At 40.2% G+C, this 23777-nt stretch overlaps 1 protein-coding gene across 1 annotated transcript in view; it reads left to right on the plus strand.

Annotated features, from left to right (window-relative positions):
• LDLRAD4 (low density lipoprotein receptor class A domain containing 4) overlaps positions 1 to 23777 on the plus strand; it is a 248936-nt gene that overhangs the window by 79967 nt on the left and 145192 nt on the right. The window contains exon 3 of the mRNA XM_030011407.2: positions 16595 to 16735. Coding sequence (XP_029867267.1) covers positions 16595 to 16735 — 141 coding nt within the window. The remainder of the gene's footprint in view (positions 1 to 16594; positions 16736 to 23777) is intronic.

The raw sequence follows: 23777 nt of genomic DNA on the forward strand, positions 1-23777 counted from the left end.
GTGAATTTGAGCCCTTGACCCATTCATAGTAGTGGCTGAACTGGCAATAAAATAAAATGGCTGTTCAGGTTTTAAGAGCAATTTAAGCCAAGAGTTACTGGTCTCTCTTCACTTGTAGGTCTTCTTAAAATTATCCTTCCCTGACATACTGGGGAATAGAATAATAAACCAAAGGCCATCTGTAGCTACATTCAGTTGCCTGCTAATTGTGCTTTTATTTTCATTCCTCTTCAAAACGTTTCTCAGGGTGCTGGGGGCTCAGCATACTCATCATGATGGCTGCAGCGGAAGTCTCAGAGCAGTTCTTTCAAACCTTCACACCTTTCTCATAAATTAGTAATTTAACAGTGCAATTATTTTTTTTTCATTCTGAACTATCCCAGAGCCATCATGAAATGACAGCTGTCTTGGGTAGGCCCAATTTCATGGCCTCCAGGGTGGAGAGGTGGCAGGGTCATGGACAATTGACATAGGCTGTGACGCACAATATTTTAGGCAGAGCTCATGGCAGCTTTCCATCCTTACGATGCCTCGCATACCCTGGTAGTACTCTTTTCCTTCATGCAGAGACAAGGCACTTTGATTTATCTGACTACTTTAATTTGAAATAGTTGGGGAAGATGTCATCAGGGACAAAGACATCCTGGTATATTGGTGCAAGAAATTTATAATCATTTTTCCTTCCTCATTGAAATCCTGATCCTTGCAGTCTTGTAGTGAACATTAGCTTTATTACTGACTTCACTGACTACAGAGATTAGATCCTGAATGAAGTGAAGGATATAGGAGGAATATGGATTAGTCTTCTAAGAGAGTATTGCTAAGGGTTTCTTCTTGAGGTGCTGTATCTGCCTCAGGAAATGAAAGATAAACAAGGTAAAGCTTCACTAGCCACTGCAGCAGTGCAAGTTATGTACTGGCATAATTGATCTTCATAGATTGTTGAAAAGAGACACTTGGAACCACGTCCGAACAAAAAAAGTGACTTTTCATGCAAGATGAGACATGGAAGTGTTTAGTTTTACTTTTTCTTTGGTAGCGATAAATATTTGGACTAAATGGAAGTGAGCAAGAGCATTAGATCTCATCTGATAGCTGTCTGGGTGGCACGGTTGTAACACTAGCCAGTTTCCATTGGGAAGATCTGTACAGATAACAGAAATTAATTGTTGATGAGATTTAAAAAAAACTAATGGAACTAGAAAATTATTAAAATTATTAATCAGTAGAGATTCTCCTCAACACTGAGACACATGATAATGTTACAAACCTTCCTTGTTACAGTCGTCACAAGCTTTACATACCTGGATCATTTCACAGTGGCAGTAGCGGCGTTGTTGTTGTTATAATTATTATTATCCCAGCTCTAGATATGCTGAGAAAAGCCTAATAGCTTGCCCAGCATCGTATAGACAGGGGGAGAACTGCAGCTGAGAAAATAATTGTAATCTTTTTGTTGCAAGATCTTAGAAAACATTCTGTGACTTTTATGAAATAAAAATTTCTAGAACTATTAGTTAAGACAGCATAATAGTTTTTCCCCTTGGATCTTTTGGTACACAACCGTATGCGTTCCCTTCATGCTGTTCCATGTTGGGAGAGCATCCGTATTTTACAAGACTTAAGTCTTGCATACTTTGCAAATGTAATCGTGCAGTACTGCAGGCTTCTCCCTCTTACAGCAACCAGTAGAGCCAGCAAATCTCTTTTCTCCTGAACATTATATGAAAATAATTGAGGCCAGTCTTCTTGTTTGGCCTGCTGATTTTGTATGCAGACATCAAGTATTAAAACGGAAGCTGGAAAATTGTAGTACAGTCTGGCAGGAGTATTCCATGTGTGCTTGGAATGTGCTTTTTTGCCCTGCATTGCCTAATGCACATCATACATCATATAATATATTGTTGATATATGGATTCAAAATCAGATGATGCTCTGTTTAAAATAAAACATGTGTTTCCTATTGACCCGTGGGAATTTCCATATAAAATAAAGCCAATACTTTTTTGGTGGTTCTGCATTGAGATTTTGAACTCTACGTTGCCCTTGTATTTAAGGAGTATGAAATAATTCACAGGCTGAGTACTTTGTGAAGGAATCTCAGGGTCAATACTCTACATCTTTGGCCAGACTTTGCTTCAAACCTTAGCCTACAATGCCTGTGCTTAAAGTTTGCTGTTAGATATATTCATGTGACATTATATGTTTCTGTATATATTGGAATGAATCAAAGGCAAACTTTGAAAGGAAAGAATATGGAAAGATTGGGGTTTTTTGTTACTTGATTTTATTTCTTTGTGATGTACTTGCCTATATGTTGTAAAGAAAGAAACTATTATAAAAGAAAAGAACACGGGTGTGATTTTTTTATTAATCAGGTTACGCTTTCCTTGTTTTGCCATTGATATGTGGCTTAAGAGAAAAAAAATTAGAAGACACTTGAAGAAATCTTTATGCAAAAGGCAAGATTTAGGCTGCTGATTGCTAGGCATTTGATATAAATAAGCTTTAAGTGAAATAAATACATGAAGCCCCATTAAAGTTGAAGATCTGATCAAGAGAGTGTTAAAGTGATTTAAGGAGTAGCCCTCTTTCATGTCAGTTGCTTAGTTTTCACCATGTAGGTACTTGTAATCTTTCTTTACTTTTTCTCTCCACAAGATAAGAGGGAGAGAATCAAATACTTAATGTTTAAAAAATAAGAAGGGGCCAAACATACCTGTCTTTTTTTAATGTTCCTTTTATATCTTCTTATCTCTCTATATATGCATAGTATCTCTCCACAATCTTAGTCTATATAGATCACCTTTTGTGTCAAAGAAAAGAGTGAGCAAGATATTTAAAATACGTGTTTAGGAGTTGAATTCAGTGAAGCAGAGCTATCATTAAAATTTGTGTCATTAGCCACCAAAATGTCGAAAATGAGACAGACCCACTGAACATCAGTGTATTATTAGAAAGGTACCTAGCCTGCCATATCCATTGCCTGTTTCTTTGATGCTTATAATTTTAACGCTGGTTTTGTAGACAGTCTAAATATGTGAATTCCTCCCATCTTTGATGTCATCACATAGAAATTTTTTTTACCCAAGTTTTGTCTGTTGTAATTACACTTCTAAAAAGCTGCAGGATGGCAATTCTCTGAAGGGCCTTAGTGTGCTGTTTGGAAATCAGAAACAGAATTAATTATTTTTTTCAGTTATTCCTTCGTGAGTGTCTCTCTAATACCTGGCAGTTTAAATGTTTGCCCTAACTTAGTAATTTAAGTGTTGGAAAGAACAGCATCCTACAGCTCTATTCCCTAGAAATCACCACAGAAATCAAAAAGTGATGATTTAGTGTCCTGAGAAATAATGTTGAGGAACAGAACAAAACTGCATCCATCCAGTCTGACAATAGCAGCTCTGCCACAACTTTACCTTTCAAGAAGAGTAAGCAGATACTTTGCTGTGTCATGTCACATGAATGTTGATGTTTTAGTCACAAGACAATATGGGTTTTCTTTTATTAATGGTATGCTTAATGTGTGCTTGTAGAATAAGGTTTTTTCATTCCGTATTTTAAGCTTTGACAAAATAAAACTGAGTATGCAAGGTCACATTTGGAAATCTAGAAAACATGTTTAAACCAAAACTGTATTCTTCTCTCTCAAAAGTGCTACCATTTAAGCTATGCATTTAGCAACTGCAATATATTCTGAAGACTGCAAGTGATTACTGTTATACATGCATATTTGTTTATATTTCAATATAAACATGCTCATCTCTTAACTGGTTAATCCCATTTTGAAGCCTTTTATGACCGCATACCATGTACCAGTAAGTATTAGAGTGTGTGTTTATTGTTTAAAACAGGTAACCTCCTCAAAAACCCTTACACGTAGGTCTTTTAAGGAATTTTTTCTTACATTTCATATAACCCTACTCTATTACGAAAGGGGCTTCCTACCCTTTCAAATCATCTTTTATCAGGGTGTATTGTCCTGCCATCACTGCTTCTGTCTTCTGTCTCTTAGGTAGTAGAGCACATTAAATAGTGTGCTGTCAACTCAAAACAGAGTTACTGCATGAAGTGTAAAAAGACATATTTCAATATTATTTCCCCACTGTTATTAATTACAAATTCTCTGGCTAGTTTGTTCCTAATGTACCGTAACACAAAGTACAAACGGTTTGTGTAAGCCGTTGCTGAAGTACTTTAGGTGAACGCTTTTTGTTTAATATTGCAAAGAACGGGCGGTGTTTGCACACTGGAAGCCACTTCTCAGCTCAGACCTTACAAACAACAGGTCTGATGCACAAACTTATTAAATGTACTAACATGTTCACAGCGTTCATTTAACTGTAGCCTGCATTACGTAACAGTAAATAGCTGAGAGCTTAATTGGGCTAAGAAGAAATCAGGGAGCCCTATGTTACACTGCTGTAGAGTTCCACTCACCTCGGAATTTGATCCCCAAATATTTGTGTGCTGGATTGCTCTTTACCTTATCTTGGTAGCAGCTGAACTTCCTTTTTCTTTCTTGAGGATGTGTGATCATTCTTTCTATATTCATCTATCTGAACTCAGTACCTGCAAATCATAAAATGTTTTTAATCTGCAGACGGGATTTTGGAATGATCACCTCTCAGGAGGAGTGTTTTTTTGTGTGTTAGTATAACATTCAATACTAACATGTTTTATGTTTTAAAGAAATATTTCCTAATGACAAGGAAAATCAATCTGTTTAGATGGTGTTTCTTAGTGTCTCAACATAATATTTTAAGCTGACAGACCCTAAGTTAGAGGCATGTGATGGAACACAAGGAAGCTCTAACAAATATTTTTTCCTTTGTTTTTGCTTGAAAATTAGCAGTGTGCTGTATTAGCTGTTCTTTTCGCTTTACTATGAGCTCCCTATTTGAAGTCTTCTGAGGAGAGACCAGTGCTATGAAACTGACCTTGGTTTAATTATGTTGGCTTATAAAAACACAGAAAATTATCACCATCTCTCAACAGATTAGTAGTAATGAGCTGGTACAATATGACAAACTACCTCTCCCACAGTTAAAACACAATTAGCTGCTCTTGAGTTTCTGGTGCTCTGGCTGTTTATCCTCTTTGATGGCTGGTATGGTTTTGGGTGGTTCTCTGCGTTCAGCGCATCACTTGTATAATTTTTAACATGCTTTAACTTGTCATCGATACACTGATAACTTGAGCTGTAACCGGAGATTTGTCCTAGCCCCATCTCTTGTCCCCACCCAAAAAATTCTGTAAGGCTTCTGACAGATATGCAGTGGCAGATTAAAATTAGATGGCTGAAATGGTTAGCGCTATCAGCCGCCTACCCTGCGTCTCTGACAGACGTTGCTGTCTCAAGGCTGGCATGGCTGACCTGTATGTCAGCCACGGTAGTTTCCTGTCCAGCATATTAAGATAAACCACAGACAGTAATAATATCCAGAAGAGCCGTAGGCTTGAGGTAATGTGTCAGGATTTTGGGGTGTGGTTTGGAGATCAAATGCTGCGTGGCTCTCAAATGCGATGCATATTTTGCCAGTAAAGTCAGCTCCATCCATCAGTGGTCCCCCAAGCCCAGGTCACACGTGTACACATGTGTGGCAGGTGGGCATTCCTCAGGTCTGCTGGTACAGCGGGCACCAGGCCTCCAGTGTTAACTAGACCATGCTCCTTTTGCAAAACTGTGTTTAGGAAGAGGCAAGGTTGGTTAACTTCTCAAAGCCAGCTGTGCCAGGAGGGTGCCACGCTGTGCAGCTCCACCCAAGCCAGATGTGCAGATGTCAGCTGTGAAGACAAGCCCTTACCATCACACCTGGGTTCCCTGGCACCATCCTTCCTCCGTCGGCGCCCCACTCCCATCTCTTTCTCCTCCTTGCCAGCCCACTGCTTAGTTAGCAAGGTGATGCTTGGGTTGGGAGGGACTGCTTGATTCAAACAGACCCACTGAAAACCTCCTTAGTTTTTCTGTCTCCTTCTGGAGAAGTGGCCACATAGTGAGTGGGAACTGCAGCCAACGGCGGAGGAAGGCTGTGCCCCCCCATTGGGCAGCAGTGCCAGCCCAAAGTGTTTGGTTATGGGGATGCAGCACTCCAACTCATTCATGTTGGTTCTCACAGGCAGTGTAGTCATGGCCTGAGCTTGTGAACTAGAGGCTCTGTTCAAATACAAGTTTTGCATCATGTCAGGCTTGTGCCTATTTATTAGGTACTTTTTCACTTAAACACACAGTGTATTTGCAAAGCTGAATGTGGTTTGGGGAAGGAAAGCTGCTTGCTTTGGTTTTGCTGTGCTGTAAAGTTTCCCAAGATACTGCATGGTGCATGGATAGACTCAGCACCATCCAGCATCGTGTTAATTGTATGTTCATGTTCACAACCACCAGAAATGTACTGTCCTAAATGCAGTGTTACTTTTTAAGTGATACCATTTCAACAACAGAAAGATTTATATGGTAGATATTTCTTCAGGATGCCTGCATCAGTGTTTTCTGCACAGTCTACTTTGTAAGCACTTCAGCCATGGAAATTATGAAATAATCTTGGTTAAATAGCTGCTATGTGGTCAAATGTGTTGCTGATGCTTAAACAAAATTGCATAATTGTAGTGTGAAAGAATCTTTATGGAAACTATGCTGCTTAGGTTGCTAAATGAGACACTCTCAACCCATAAGTACTGGCTTTACTCTTTGCTGTGCGTTCACATTTCTTCCCTCTTGTCTGTCTGTCCTGTCCCCTGAGCATTGGGAGCACTCGTGGACAGAAGAGGAGCATCTGGTGGTTGTAGTAGTGGCTGTACTTGGCAGCACAGGTACCTGGAAGTGAAATGGAAATCATCTGAAAGTGTGGGGGAGCAGAGCTCACTCCCTTTCCCCACCACAGTTAATGTGCCTCCTCCACTACTGTCCCAGTATGGTTTGGGCTGTTGCTCCGGCAGTGATATCACTGGAGCCTCACAGTGTCTGCGCCTTTTAGTTATTTTGGAGAGTTGCCAGAGGCTCTCCTGACACAGGCAATGGAAAGATAACTGCACTTTTTTCTAACAGCTTTTATTTCCATGAAAGCAGAAGGGAATTTCCTGGGACAAAGAAAAGGCACTTCTGTAGCCCAGGGTGTTCGTCCTGCTCAGCATCACAGACCTGCTGCATGCAAGCAAACATGGGAGGGATTCTCCAAGGCATTTATAGTGGAAAATGGTAGGCAAGCCAAATGACTACCAGCTCCGCTATATGGAAATGCATATAGGTGGGAGTCTGTATATGTTTGCAAAGCAATATGTATTAAGGAGGGAGTGTTCATGGAAATTGACTGGAGGAGAAGGCAAGGGGTAGAAGAGAGGAATTTTCTAATAGGAAGAACATTCTTTTGTTTATTTTTTTTAAATTTTAGTCATAAACCCCCAGCATTCTGGGAAAGGTACTAAGGTGAATAAAATGTGTGACTCATTTTTTAGGTAGAACTGAATAAGGACTGAAGAATTAAATAACAATCGATACAAGACAGTACTAGTTTTAAAAAACATTGTCTATGCTGTACGATGCAAGCCATTGAGAGCAATCCATTTGGCTGTACTCTATGTATTATTTGTTTATATTTTTTGTTACGTGAACACTGAGGCACAGTGACCTGAGTTAGACACTTTTTGGATAATTGGACTTAAAGGGAAACGACTTTTAAAGTACAAAACCTAACAGTGACAAGGTATTTACTACAGGAACATGCAAATCTCTGCAGATGTGGATTGGAGAGCATGTTACAGATGATAAAAAACTTGTTATTACTCACATTAGCGTGCATTGCACAATTCAAATGCCATTGAGAAATGAAAGGAGAACACTCTTGTCCATTAAAATCTGGAATTCATGTTACAGCGGAAGCTCCATAACTGTCCTGCATCGTCATGTAGTAAATATATTCTCATTTCTCTTACATTTTCTGCACAGTAAGCATTGGAAGATGTGTAAAAAAAATACTGTCATCAGCATTAGGTTGACATCTTCTGAACAGCCATCTGAAACATGGTATACTCTTTCCTGCATTGTACATTACTTGTATGGAGAGTCAAGTTCTTGGGTGTATTCTCAGACCCCTCCTTGCTTCAGTAACATTACACGATTGCAGATGAGAATGGTATTTATTCTGTATTTCAGTACCTCCTGGGAGAGCTAACTGAAAACAGTTCCTGCCTTACAGGGGTCACAGTCTTGAGTAATCTGACCTAATTTAATAACAGAGAAAATAAAGACAGCGCTTTTTCCCACCAATCATCCCATTTCCCCCAGTCCCCAGCTAGTCCTCGGGTGTTGCAGTAGCTGTTGTGTCCTCATCTGGGCCCATTTTTAGGACTGCAATCAAAACTTAGCAATGCATCTGTGAAGTGACATGGTTTAGTCTATATTTGTCTGGATTCAAAGGTTGTGATGTTACCTGATAAAATGGTTTAGTCTTGAGCTATTTGGCATGCAAACAATATTCCAAAGAAAAAAACCAAGAAGCTGCTGCAGTAACATGATTTTTTTATTTTATGTTCTTCTACGTATGCAGCACTCTACAAACCTGGTAAGTGACACTGCTTGTGATTATTAAAGAGTTCTTAAGATGAAAACCAACTAAGATAATTTTAAAATATGTACCATAATTCAGGAATTCTTTGAATTAGGATTAAGGAGAAGTAGACATTAACAAAATCTCATTTGCACATACCCCTTACTTCTCATCTGCACTTGCCCATGATAATGACGTTGTGCTTGACAAAAATTATAAGGTACATATTTAATGTATTGTTAATCATCTCCTCATGTAATTTCACAACTGAAAATGAGAGTGTCATTAGCTGAGTCACCAATGTGCCTTCCCCATACTTGATGAGGAAAACTCTGCTGGTACATATAGAAATGTCAGGGGGAGGTGGGAGCTCCCCTGGGCTCCCTCAGGGCAGGGCCCGGCAGCCAGGGCCCGTCCCACCGCCCCAGCCAGGAGCAGGGCGGCCGGGGGCACCGGGGCAGCCCCAGCCCCGGGCAGCGGGCACCTCCCTGGGGATGAGGTGATGGGCCGGGACGTGGGCCCACGGGTGGGCCTGACATGCCATAGCGGACACCGCATTGAACTGGGAAAAACGAGAGGCCTTCTCGTGGCTCGTGGAAACCCATCCATTGGAGGTCATTCCTTCTCAGGAGCTGGACTGAAGGTGTTCCTTGTCCACCACCTTGGCAGCTGCACACATCTGTCTGCCGTGGCGCTCGGTGTCCTTCTTTCTGCGGGCTCAGACCCAAGCACCACACGGGTCAAAGTCGAGACGGTGACTCAGTTGAGTTGTTGGCACTGACAGGAGTCCCTGAGCGGGGGAGCGCAGGGCATGTGGTGCTGGGAGGATGTTTCTGCAGAAGCTTTGTGGCTGGAGAAGGTGTGAGGCTGCTTTGGTGGGGGTGCAAAGGAGGCTTTACATGAGTGCGGAGCAGGGGACACAATGCTCGAGTTTTGTTGAGAAGTTGTGGTGTCTCAGTGTTCTGTGGGCATAAACGGGCAGATCGTTGCCAGGTCAGGAAAAGCAAGTGGGTAAAAGGGCGGAAAACACAAACCTGTACTCTGATACTACCTTGCTGTTTTGTGGAAAGATAGTTGATAAATAGAAAAGATCATCTGTGAAGGTGGCGATAAAAGAAGCTTTCCTTTATTGGCCTTTCCCTATGGTGGCAAACCTGGCTGTTTGGGTGAGCCTGATGGTCTTCGAGATCGCCTTGGAGAGGCTTGTCTGTTTGAGATGAGTGCTGTGGTGGGAACTGGTGTCTCCTCGTTCTTGAAGAGACCTGCTCAGGGGAGCTGCTGGTCCCCGCTGCAAGGCTGTGGAGGCTCGCTGCACGGGCAGGGTGGTGGCTGAGCGACAGCCAGTGTCCTGAGTTTTCGTGTAGATACAAAAAAGTTTCCAGTGTTCATGAAAACTCTTCTCATAATACCCCAGTGGACTCCAGGAAGAGACCTTTCTGTTTCTTTTCACATCGGAGACAGGCATATATGGGGAAGAAAGATCACAGACAAAAACCAACCTCACTGACAAATCTCAAAATAAAGGAGGTCTTTCAGTTGTCCTCACGACGTCTAGTGTGATTTCATTCAGGCTATTAATTAAGGTAAGCTTAGTGAAATGTCTAATGCCCTGAACTGGTGAACTGAGCAGTGGATTTCACTACCTGCGTGTAAGAATATTGTGTTTGCTTCCTTCAGCTGCTGGCATAAATAGTAACTAGTTAAAGGGCATAGCTTCAGGCTTTGCCTTAAGAAGAAGATGAAAAGATAATTGCTGGATAAGCAAGCGAGCATGGGGGACTGCAAGAGGGTAGCAGCTCAGCAAATGAGAGTGGTTTTAACCAGTAACAATCTTCTTTCAATCAGCCCGGTTTTAAGGCTGTAATCTCCCCTGGGCAGAGGAGGTCTCTCAGTCTCCATGTTGTGTGGCTCTGAGAACAGACTCCCCTGTCCTGCGCGAGGCTGCGGGCAGTGAGGACAGGCCTTTGACTGTGGCTTACAGCTCTGCTTCTTACTCTGCATAAGCTGATCCACTTTCATTTTTGCTGGTATTCTGCTTGGCATCCTTTTTATGAAGTGTTTTTTTGTTTTGTAAAGAGCTATTTATTCCTCCTTTTCCTGCACCAGTGGAGGTTTATTAGATCGCGTGGCAGCCTGCCATCTTCCTTATTAACCAAGCTTTTTCCCAAATAAACATGTTCCTTGTGTACACTGCCTCCTATTTATGATTTACTTCCATTATAAAGCTACAATCTACAATATTAAAAATAATACACAGATAGATGTTTATCAAGGTTGAACAGGGTTTTATTGTACTGACTCTGGTGTTCGTGGTTTATATTTCTTTAATCTCTAGCAAAGTGTGTTTCCTCCCACCCTCCCCAATTTACTACTTTTGCCTCATTATCCTTATAACAGGTGATGATGCCCTTTAAACATATTTTCTTTCAGGCTCTTACATGTTGCAATGTGAACAGGAGTGTGAAGAAGTATGATGACATACTGAAAATGGAGCCTTTATGTAAGAAATTAGAAATTAGGCCTTTATTCTAGAGATGCAGATCTACCTGGAGGCAAAGAGATATTCACTGTCTACATACCTCATGCCAGCGGGGTATTTGATCACCCTCTGCTGGCTGTGCTGCCAGGGCTGCTACCAGTTTGCTGTATTTTGGGAGAGTGCCTTACACTTTGGTTAAGTCCCAGACATCACTTACATTTCATTTTGTGTGTTTGAACTGTGTTGCTACAGTTTAGCCAGAAAAATTTGAGATCACTGGCTGCGTATATAGTTTTTTATTTTTTATTCAAATGGATGGAATAGAATTCTGCCCCGGGTCAAATAATCATTTCAGATCCGCTAAATAAGTAGCTGTGACATCCATCGTAACAGTGACCTAAACCACCATATTTTTTCAATATGACACTTCGTTGCTTTTTTTTTTCCTTGGCCTGTGGTTGGACTTAAATTACAAAAACAAACAGCACTTAGCTATAATTAAAAATGCCCTACAGTAAGTGGGATGACAAAACAATGGGAATGCTGTTCATATGGATGAAGTCAAGTGTAAACGAAGTCTAAAAGAATTAAGTTGACTGCAAGGATAGAATTATCTTGTTGGGTAGGCACAGAAAGTGTAAAATAAGCCTACCCAATACAGCAGATCTTTTATTTCACAATAAAAAAACTAATCAGAGGAGTTTTTTGTATCATGAGGCAAATTCATCTTTAGCTGTTACAGCTGAAACATAACCTTCAATTATTTGAAATGCAGTCATATATTATATTAATGAGTATTTGTATGTAGAGTTTATACATACGAGCATCTCCCTTGAACATGTGAGCAATATACTTGCTAACTGTACTTGCATACAGTTGATAAAAATAGGAAATGTTCATAATAGTATTATTAGTATTCCTTTTTTTCAAGGTAGTCTAGTTCTACCTAGAAGTATGCTTATTAAAACTTTATATTGAAGAATCAGTATATTGTCAAGATAAATTTTAAAATTATGCTGCAGACATAATTACGAACATAGTAAGACATAATTATAAGAAGGGATGATTTTTTCAACCTCCAGTAGCTGTCATCTTGCTTCAGGTTTAGCTCTAGTCAGAGCCTTGCTGACCAACCTACTGATGTTTCACTAATTGCCACTTGAAAATGAAAAGAAAACTGCCTGGCTTTGAAACATTATTCACGAAAGAAGGATCGTGCTGGCTTGTTTTCAGAACGGGAGCATTTCCCCCTCTTCTAGTCTAGACAGGCCAAATACAGGACTTTGTACTGAAAAGGGCTCTCTGGTGTGTCATTAGGCACATTGGTCTAGTCTGGACTGGTCTGGATTTCCCCGTCAGAGTGCTTTGAGGTCACCGCTAATATTTTGGTACAGACCTCTGCAGGTTTATTTACTACCTTTCAGTTTGACAATACTCTTAATATTTGCTTTCCACTATCTCCATCAACCTGACTTTGATCCACCTTGCTTTACATGGAAGGATTCTCTTCTAGTTTTAGTAAAAGCACGCACTGTTTAAATGCATTTACTATGCAAACTACTTTAAGGTACTGACTTTTCATTTACAAGTCGCAAATACCTGATGCTAAGTATGTTCTGTGTTTAGAAGTATCTGTATTTTCATTGAATAATCTAATTAATTTGTCCCTTTCTTAAAATGCTTTTTTCCTTTGAGTATTTCCTTCAGTCTTCACCAGAACGTGATTACGCAGGCTAAGTTTTGCACTTTTGTGTCCTCCATTAGATACTAAATTTTGTTAGGTTTAGAAGTTACTTTTGCATGTGCATGTGTTGTGGATTGATCCTGGCCAGCAGCTAAGCACCTGCACAGCTGCTCGCTCACCACCCCCTCCCGCCCCTCAAGACAGGGGAGAGAATAGGAAGAGTAACAGCAAAAAGAGAATTTTAATAAGTAAAGGAAAGAGGGGAAGAAAACAAGTCATGCAAAGGCAGTCACTCAGCACCTCCCACAAGTAGACCGATGCTCAGGCAAGTCTGCAAGCAACGGGAAGACAAACCCCCTGTTTTTTATTGCTGAGCATGATGTTTTTTGGCATGGAGGATCCCTTTGGTCAGTTGGGGTCAGCTGTCCTGGCCGTGTCCCCTCCCAGCTTCTTGCCCACCTCCTGCCTACTGCCTGGGAGCAGTGGAGTGAGAAAAAAAAGGAGCCTCAGTGCTGTGCAGGCACTGCTCAGAAATAGCCAAACCACTGGTGTGCTATCAACACTGTTCTGGTCACAAATCCAAAACAGCACCGTAGCGGCTGTTACGAAGAACGTTAACTCCATCCCAGCCAGGCCCAGTATGGGATGACTGCTTTCTTGGCAAATAGAGTTGGTGGGAGATCACAAGGCAAGCTGATTTTGACAACACGATCCATTTTAAAATCAAGACAGAATTCCTGTGGTATTGTGAGCAACCTTCCAGTCAATGTGGGCACATCAACAGGGGACAGGAGGCCTGATGACTCTTACTTTTTATGCACCTCGACAATGGCAATGTTCATGTGTCTGAGGGAAGGAGGAAGTAGCCATAAACTTTTACAAGAAAAGTTGATTGAGTCTGTTTTTTGAATCCAAATTTCGACGTGGTCTATTATCTAGGATGAAGAAAAAAAACTCTTAAAGCACAAATTCTTTCCTCTGTTTAGTCCTCTTATGGTAATGTTAGTTAAAAACCAGAACTTTAAGACTTTAATAGAGCTACTAAAAATTTAATGCTTCATTTGGTCTTATGTCTGAAGACCATGTAATCTGGTAGCAAACAGAAACCCAAAGTTCTTAGCTTTAATTGCTTTTGAGTTGACATCTTGCTGGAGCATTTTGTGTCAGCCATGGGAGAAGCGTGGAAAGCTTTACATTAGGACTCAATATAAAGACACTGGAAAGAATTAAATATTGTGGCCAAAGTAACATGCCAAATGTTCTAACTTCAGGCAATATGGTGTTTGATATTTGTCTTTCAAACAGAAGCAGTGTGTCCTTTACCGCTCTTAATTTCACCCTGTGTTATATTACTCATTTAAGATACCTGGAAAGTTTGAACACTTTCAAGGCAGCTTTGTTCTTTTCTTGTTCCTCTTTTTTACTTCATAAAGTTGCAGAAATGAGTCCTAAAGTGTTGTAATTATCAGATTGTTAATATTGAGACCGATCTTTTAAGTCTCCTTTCCAAAAGTAACTGTTAATGACCTAATGACTAAGTTCCTTGCGTTTCAAAGGCTTACTCTGTTTGGATATGAATTTTTTTATAGTCTATACTCAAAACAGAAAACCTAAGCCCTTAAATGCCTCTTCAGTTCTTTGTTGTTAACAGGGAAAGGCAGGGTGAGAAAGGAACAGGGAAAAATATTCTGCTTGTACAGTATTTTATTGTACAGTTTGAGTAGTTCAAGTACTACAGGGTTGGACTGAAAAAGCTTAAATCTTGAGGACCTTATTTACGCAAATACTCACTGATTCTTAAGTGCAGTTTGACCAAGTGAAATAGAAAGATAGATTTTTTTTTCCACAGGAAATGCTTGTTTTTCTTGCGTAGCATTTTATGGCTTTTATTTAAAGTAGCATTTTATATGTTACACATGTTTATGCGTATATTTTTGCAGCAGCAGATTCTTGCTGGTATGTGTACTAAAATGTCATTAATACTTGATGAAAAGTGTTGAGAGTGAAGTCTGCAAATCACTTTTACCTACAAATTTGCTAAGAAAAATTACTTTGTTCCCTTTCCCAATGTATTTTTCCTCTCTTCGCTATTACCGTGCTTATGTTACACATCAGATACATGTGGGTAAATATGACACCTCAGTAACTGTTTTAGGGTTTTTTTGGATTAGAGGTCCTGTTGTCTCAGTTCAGAGTTAAGTCCAAGTGCTGTTAAGATTAAAGGAAAGTCTCTTGTTGATAGTGTTGAAGATGAACAAACGTTATCTCTTTGCTGGGAAAGACCAGAGATCATCTCTTGGAAGCAGAATCAGCCAACCCAAACTGCGGTCTTGGGGAAGGCCAGGGTTCAGGGAATGGCACTACTTTAATAAACGACTTGTGAGTGTTTCTAATTCCGTCTTCTTTGCCTCTGCTTGTGAATGACAATCGCCAGATTTTGTCAACATGCTGGAATTGTAATCATTAAATTATAATTTGTCTAGCTATAATATGTCCTCTGTTCTATATGTGTAGTGTATTTAACTTTGGAACAAGCCTAGTGAGAAAGCTTTTTATAATTGCATGTATATTTTTGTGAACATTTCTTAATTACATCTCAAATATTTACTGTAAAGCTTTGTTTCTGGAAGTGACATTTAAATGATCAGTTTAGCAGAAGGGCAGTGGAATTTTAATTATCAACCATAGCAGACATCCTTAGTGTAAAACATCTTATTTAAATACTGAGGTATTACAGCTTCAGACAGAAGGCAAGTCAGTCAGACTGAAGCCCTGTCTGACTGGGCTCTGAAAATTAAAGAAAAAACATGCAAGATGACAAGGCACTGGACTATAATGCCCATGAAAAGCTACCACTGGTTGGCACTTACTGAATCTTTACCGGTAAACAAAAGGCTAAGGACAGAGGTAATGTCATCCCTGTCTGAAGGGGTAACTGCATAGCTCTCCTGTCGGTGTAAACTTTGAGTGGGAGATGAGGTAAGGAGTTTTTCCTTGACTTTTTTTTTTTAAGAGCTAGAGATCAGTCTAGTGAGGTATCTTACACAGGATTAGTTAGCCAGCCTGCATCCTTTTGCAGAGAAAGGGAGAAAGGTAAGAAGGAACTTGAGGTAACAAAGTTTTTGTTTAAATACTTGGTCTCACAGGAATTTTCTCATGACAGAACCATATTTAGGGGAAACCATTCATTTTTTTGTAATGAACAAAATGTAAAAAATACAGCATACCTGCGTATAGCATTCAGACACTTCATAGAGGTTTTAGAAGCTTACTGACTTTGTAAAGCAAACTGGCATGTGGGAGTTCAATATGCAGACACTGAGTGCTTGATTGTAATTAGTTGGGAGACTGGCAAATTGGCTTTGGGAAGGTAGTTAAGGAATAATTGTCTTGTGTCTGGACAGGATTGTTCCTGGTTACAAACTATACTGTTGCCTTACAGCTGATGCTGTTTTACATTGTGCAAGACTTTTTTTAATGTGGAACAATTATTATTTTTATTCATAGTGCTGTCTTGCCCCAAATATGCAAGGTGCCACACAAACATGTATGAAAACACGGTCTTTGTCTGAAGTGAACTGTAATCAACATGAACTACAAAAAAAATACTATCTGTTTTTTAAGAAGAAGTAGTTGAATTTCCCCAAATGGCAAATTTGGTTTACTAGTTGATTGATTCTGGTGATCCAGAATGTCACATATATATTTATATGTGTAATGCTACAAATACTTTATTATTTATTTTGGTGTTGAAGTGCCAAAGACCTGTCCACCGTGATAGCATTTACTTGAAAAATACTACCTTTAATATCAGTCATTCTAGCAGTGAAGAAGGTAAGCATCAATTTCCTCACAAATTTTTGTTCTGGTTTCTTTTTTGCCTTTCAGAGTGCAAATTCACCTGTGCCAGTGGTAAATGCTTGTATCTTGGTTCATTGATTTGTAACCAACAGAATGACTGTGGGGATAACAGTGATGAAGAGAACTGTCTGCTTGTAACAGAGCATCCACCTCCAGGCATCTTTAGCTGTAAGTACTGGCTCTTTGTGTGCATCCGTGTATGTATGTATTTCGAATATGTCTGTTTACCTCAGAAATCAGGCTGTTTGGAAGCTTGGTCTGCAGTATGATATCTGGGGGGGATGAGACAGAGGAAGTAAATACTGGTTTTCTCTGAACCAGCAGTGACCTGTAACACGCCTTCTCTAGGTTTCCAAACCTGGACAGTTGTAGTTATGCAAAGGGAGTTTGTGCTGCAGACATTGAGGTTATAATCACATGGATCATATGTAGCTTCTGAGAAAGAAAGTGTAATATATAAATGATTAAATAATTTGTTTTCCAAGGTTCTAGAAAATATTTTATGCTTTGTTTGTGTGACAGTCTTTATATGCTATTAATACTATTAAGAAAGTCATCATTCATTCTTATTAATCAAATATATTTTATTAGTGCTGAGATCAGCATCATTTGGTAGGTCACTGAGCTTTTATAGGTATATATTTAAAATAGCTTTTGTTGCTATTCCTTGGTGCATAAATATCTTGCAGAGAGTGCCAGGGCTTATCACCAGAATTGCTCTCTTAGAGCTTTGCCCTCGGTGATGTACACTGAAATCAAACTTTGATTTTTGTTTTTGTATGTTCTGCAATAATTTATTTTTAAACCACAATTCAGCTTTCTGGATGGGGAAGAAATTTTCCAATAATGCTTCTGATCTACAAGTACAATAGAAGTGCTGTAACATTACTTACCGCTTCCCAAATGGATGCCAATACTGGCATCCCTCGGCATGTTGTTTCATCTCTGGTTGTGACTATGGCTTAGGAATATCTGTGGTTTTACGTTTAATAATAGGAATTGCAAGAACCATGTATCTGTAATTTTTGTAAACGAATGCATATGCCATTAAGCAGGATAGAATCACTGGAGTGGATTCATAATAGAAGATGAAGTCAGGCGTTGGATATACGCCTTTCCTCCTCTGCCACCTAACCTCCAAATGAACATGTTTCTAAATGTTGTACTGTAAATGTTTCTAAATCTTGTACTTTGCAGTACTTTGGTACCTCCGCAGTGATTTCAGAAGTTTTGAAATAATAATGGCCTACATACGCTTTTATGTTACTTCATTTTTTTTTTGTTGTTTTGATTTGTTTTTTGGAGTTGAACTCTTTCCAAAGCCCCAGGACTAGCCACAGGCTTTGGTAGTGGGTCCAGATCAAAATGTCACATGCCCATGAACTTAGGTTGACCTTGGCTTTTGAGTTGTAAAAAAGTTATGCCTTATTATTTGTGCATGCAAAACTTGTAAGCATATCTTTAAAGTTCAAATGGAGGAATTTTTTTGACTGGGATACGGTACAGCTATTCTCTTAAACCAAGCCAGCACAACCGTTTGTCTAAAAGTAGCCATTAAAACCACTGTGGTAGCAAATGGAGGGAAGGACTTTGGTGACAAGCAGCAGTTAGGGCATTGCAGGTGGTGGCCCTGTGTGACTGCAGTGTGACAGTGGCACCCTGCAAGTTCCTAGGAGGAGCTCCTAGGTGGAACTCTCAAAGCCTCCTTCAGCTTGAGGTCTGATAGCTGGGGCACTGGTGATTTTTCAGTACCCCTCTGTGCTGGTGGTGGCAATCATGCAGTAATCACAGCAGTGCGTTGGCACTGTGTGCTGGCCTTCTCCTCAAAAGGCCTTTGGACTGTAGAAATATTGTTACTTGCTTGATCCAGGATCTGCAGACTTCCTGGGCTTCCCCTAAGTCACATCTGTCCCCTCAGGCGTTACGGTAGGTCACGAACAGGAAGACAGGCATGCCTGAAAGGGAACGGTGCCTGTCAGCTGGCTGGTCATCCCCTTCACCTCCAGAAGTGTAAAGTTTATCTGGACCAAACCCGACAAAATGTATCTCTAAAAAACCTTCAGTGGCAGGTTTCCTACTGCTGGCAAAGGAACTTTGGCTGGCATGTTTCATGATCCTGTCTCTGGAAAGTCATGCAGGTCAGGGTGGCAGCATTTCTCTTACTTTTCAGTGGACTTGGAGAAAAATAGTTTGCGTCCTTCTGTCACGTCCCACCTATGGGGATGGGGGAGTGACTCCTCATATCAGCCTTTTACAGACATAAGGACTGTTACCACCCATCTGTCAGTTACCCTCTGGGAGGGTTTAAAAAAAATAATAAACCCCAGTTTGTTCACATGAATTATGTTACCTTAAATCTATTATATTTGTTAATTTTCTCTGATTCCTTCTAAAATATGGTGTCCAATAATCCTGCTACTTCAGACCTCCCCAGTGCTGAGTGAAGAAGAATAATTAGGTCTCATTAAGTCCTTCAAGCACTGTATTTGCTGGTTTTGTAACAACACTGCAAATGAGGAATTTGCAGAGGAAACATTTGATTTATTGCTAGGAGCATTCAGAGGTGTTTAACTTTTTGCTTACCTTGTGGCAGAGTGAGCGGTTCATTACTTGTTGCATTTGGGGATATTGATAGTGACTGTACTTTTTCATCGCAATAGGAACTGTGCGACAAGGGCTGGTAAATAAAGGGACTTCTGTTTTAAATAAAAAACCAAAACCCAGTGATACAGGGTCCTAATGGTGAAACAAAGACAAAAAAGTTAGAAGCCAGATGGAAAAATAATGCAACCATAAACAGCATTTAAAACAAATGAGGATTAGTGCTATTTATCATGTTTTGGCTATTAAACAGACTGCTACATGGTAGAAATCAGTGCCAACTAGTAACAGCAAAGAGCATTATTATGGACATGGCAGTTGGTTGTGTTGGCTTGTTAGAGCCTTGAAAAAATGTTTCTAGAATACTTGTTGAAGTGAGGTCCCCAGGCCTTAGAGGGATGACATGTTGAATTAAGAAACTTGTGCATGCTTTTCCTCAATGATTTTAATGGGGGTCCCTAACAGAGTACACCAGAGTATATGCACTTGAAATGTCCCAGCTGACGAGGCTAGCTTCCAACACAGAAGTACATACATTCATTGGCCTCTAATTAGTGACAAGTCAGTAATACAGCTCAATAAGAAGAAAATGAGTGTTTAAAAAAAAAAAAATCACATCAGGAATTTTAAAGCAGGAATTTCTTTCTGGTCAGTGTTACATATCAGCTCTGCTCTTGCATCTTCTTGCTTGTGCACTGCTCTTGAATGGGGAAGAAAACAGTTGAAAGGAGCCATGTGTAAGTGTGCACCGGTCTACATCCGAGCCGGGTGGCCTGTTCCTCCCTGGGACTGCTCTTGTCTTTATGTAGAGCATGTTGGCACTACTGTGGTATGCCTTCCCCTCTGCTGTTTCTTCAAAGAATCCCTTTCTCAAACAGTATTCAAACCTTCTATCCTCCCATGGTAGAAACAATGTTCATCTCATTTCACAGTAAGACATAGACTGCCCGCAAATGATGTCTAAATAAATAAATTTTCATATGGAAATTCTGCTTTAGTTTATTTAAGCAGTATGTGCCATGTTAGCAGTAGCCCATATTTCCCGGCTGCTGAAGCATTTCTCATTTGTGCGCTCGCCAGCAGCCAAATCCAGAATGTCTCATTGGAGCTTATTGTTTAGTTTGGTTAAGTTGCATGAGCAGTGGTATAGAAAGATATTTTTTGTGGGTGACGTGCTCCCTGGATCTCGTGATTATAGCAGACGCTCTCTCGTTTGTGTTAGAAGAGTTTAAATCTCCTAGACCTGGTGTTCCTCTCTCCTTGCTATTCTTACCTGGCTCCAGTGTGAAGGCTGTTAATTCAGTCTTTTGAATGTTGCTACTGAACTCAATAAGATGTCTCACGTGTGCAAAGTTAAACAAAACGTGTATTTCTGCAGCCCTTTGGTTTTATTAATTTTCCTCTGCTGACTTATAGGTATGGTTTCCTTAATGCAGCTGCATGGGCAATTTAGTCTGTATAGCACAGAGAAATCAGAGGGCAGCCGGGGAAAATCTGCATCAGCTCCAAGGTGTGTTAGAGTCTGATTTTAGGCAGCACAAGCTGCAATCCAGCAAGTTGGTCAACATATATGCTAAGGCATTTAAGCCAAACATGTTAAGGTAGCAGCTTGCTTGGTTTACATTGGAATTTTTAACATGCGTTTGGTGATGCATGTGGGAGCTTACCTCCCCCTGCTCAGTGAGGATGCTCCAGTGTTCCTGTGCAGTTCCCTACAGGTAGCCTTCTGCAAAGTAGCCCATGTCAACTTTTGGTAGGTCTACTTGCTGTTTTTATTTTCATCAACTATAAAGACTTATTGATTGAGATAATGGAGACAACTGTTCTTTTAACATTACTTGGAGGTCGAGGGTGTATTTAACGGCACAAAGCCATGATAGGAAAAATGAGATGAAGAGTAAGATTTTCAACATCGCAGACTTGGCCTTGGCGGCAGCTTGCCACTCCATGTGACCTGCAAATTTGGACTCCGAGGAATTGAAACAATGTGCCTGCTTCTAGCAGGACACAGTTCATTTGTTCAAGCATTTCCCTTTGTTTCACAACAAATGATCAGCCTCCCTTGTCCTGCTAAAAGTAAATTAGATTTTGAAATGGGAAGTGTAGTCTGTTGTCTGTTTGCAGACTGCAGTATCCAAGTCATGTCTAATTGAGAAGGGTTGCAATGGTGGAGATTTTAGTTCTTTACTTGTTTGGTGGAAAACAGTACAGGTAGTTATCTGTGCTGTGATATGTATGTGTTCGTGGGCATATGAAACACAAATATTGACATGCGTGAGAATTCAAAGATGACTAAAATGAGGGAGAACAAATCCTTCTTGTCATGTGAAAATTATGTCTACATCAAATTTCAAGTTGTCAGCATTGATGGAGGTGATGTGTCATGGCTGTTTTGGCACAGAAGAGTTTGCTGTAGGAGTTCATTTTCCTCTGCAAGGTAAAAAAACCCCAAACAAATCAAATATATAGCTCTCCCTTTCACCACCCCCACCTACTTCTGTCAGCTCTGAGCCTTGTAGGGATCTGCAGGGGGTTGGAGAATGATTCTGTTTTAAAAACAAAAAGCTCAATCAAAGGAAAATATTTTGTTTAAAGAGACCTTCGGCATCCCCCTCTGACTGTGACACTGAATTTGCACAGATAAAAACAACCGCTTAGATTTACATTTTGATTGTGCTTCTGCTTTCATGTGTGCCGGGCTGTCCCACTTCAGGTGAAATTTATCCATTTCTTTAAATATTTAGCAGTCTAGCGTTGATGTTAATGAAAGTCTGGCACTGCTATTTTGAGCATTGCAACAATGATAGTAATTTTCAGTGTCAGATTACTGCTTCTCGGAGGAAAAGGGAGATGGGAGGAGGGAAGAGCAGAAAAAAAAAAAAAAATTGTTTCGGGTCTAATAGAGTTTGTCATCAGCCTGGCTGTGCCAGACAGATGGATCATGAATACTGTCTAGACGCTCTCTGCCTGAGTGGAGCTGTGGTCTCTAAGGACAAGCAATGAGACGCCGGCTTAAGTGACTGGGGAAAGTCAGGACGTGCTCCTCTCTAATCAGATAGCGATCCGGCCTGATCCTGCCCCGCTGGGCGGGAGGAGAGGCCCCGCTGGTGCTGGGGGCCGGTCAATACTGATCTCAGCTGAAACTTGGCTATTACGGGGCTTGGGGGGGGAGAAGGAGAGGGATGGTGTGACAATGCTATTGATTTCAGCCGCATCTGTCCAGGGACTGTGGGGTGATTTAGCTGGGAGTATAGATCTTGGGAGGGGGTGGATTGGGAGAGCCATCATCTGGCCATAAAGCACATGCATAAAACTGCGCGGTCACCTGTATTTATTGATTGGTTTAGTCACAGTATATGCTTCAAAAATGCTTATTTACTTGCTTACTTTTTCTCGATTTGGCCCACTTGCTCAGAAGGATTCATCTCTTCTCCCTACCTTGGGGCTCCCTGTGTCCCCGGCTGTTAAGATGAGGTTACATGAGGCTGCCTACAGTTTGGAAAGGAGAAGCTGTGTTAACCAGGTGAGACCTGTAGCCTAGGGCAGATCTTGTGCTATTTAGTGATCTCTCATGCTGTTACTTGTCCTTTCTCTGTCACTAAGCACAATTAATGATAAGGAAATAAAAATTTCTGATGTAGATGGAGCAATAGATATTTTTTGACTGGTGGAGTAATAACAAAAACTTAATTTGATACATACGCTAACTTATTTAAAAAGCAAGAGGTTCTCTGGGTTTTGTATTACAGAACAAGCCATAGCGTTCTGGATTTTAGTTCTGTGTATATATAACTAAATACTAGATAGATACTTTTATTTAGAAAATCCAGTCAGTTTTCAGCCTATAGTGCAGTCTTGTTTCTTAAAGTGCTATGAGCAGATTCTGCATTTATTTTGAAATCATTTAATCTTTGCATATTTTTGAAGCACATCATGGAATATTAATAATTAATATGAGCTTGAAAATTTGAAAAAAAAAAAAAGGCAAAACATTAAGGTGAATCTTGTGTTTTCCTTTAATATTTCGTATGTATTTTTAAAAATACTGTATTTCCTGGTGCTTAATAAAGGAAGTAGAATGCTGGTCCCGTGAATTCTGTAATAAAACTGCAGTGGAATTCACTAATGCTAGAGTTTGCCCCTTCTTCATCTGGAGCCTTACAGTATTAGCAACTCGGACAAGCCAGACACACACATATGTGGCCAATAACAACTGTGAAATATGCTGGTACAATGTCAGGTATTTGCATCTGCTTACGAACAGGGCTGAACTCGGCTCCTGGTAAGGAATTTCTATTTCACAAAGTTTCCAGCTGAATGTTAATCATATTTTTACAGTTAATGAGAAAAGAAATAAAAGCTCACAGTGCCCTGCAGATGAAAACGTGGGAATTTCAATAGCTCTGAAATGCTATATTATTCATTCGTAAGTATGTCAGTCAGTTGTATCACCTTTAATCAAGATCTGGAAACAACATTTGTTAGAACTGTTTGTGTTTGTTCTTCATACACATTTCATTCACCCCTCCTTCAATTCCTATTAGCTTTTCAGAAACTTCATCTAGTACTAAACATTACAGTTTAGTACAATTACGCCTGGTAATGCTTT

The sequence above is a fragment of the Aquila chrysaetos genome, chromosome 4 (genome assembly GCF_900496995.4).
Source record: "Aquila chrysaetos chrysaetos chromosome 4, bAquChr1.4, whole genome shotgun sequence".
Taxonomy (NCBI): domain Eukaryota; kingdom Metazoa; phylum Chordata; class Aves; order Accipitriformes; family Accipitridae; genus Aquila; species Aquila chrysaetos.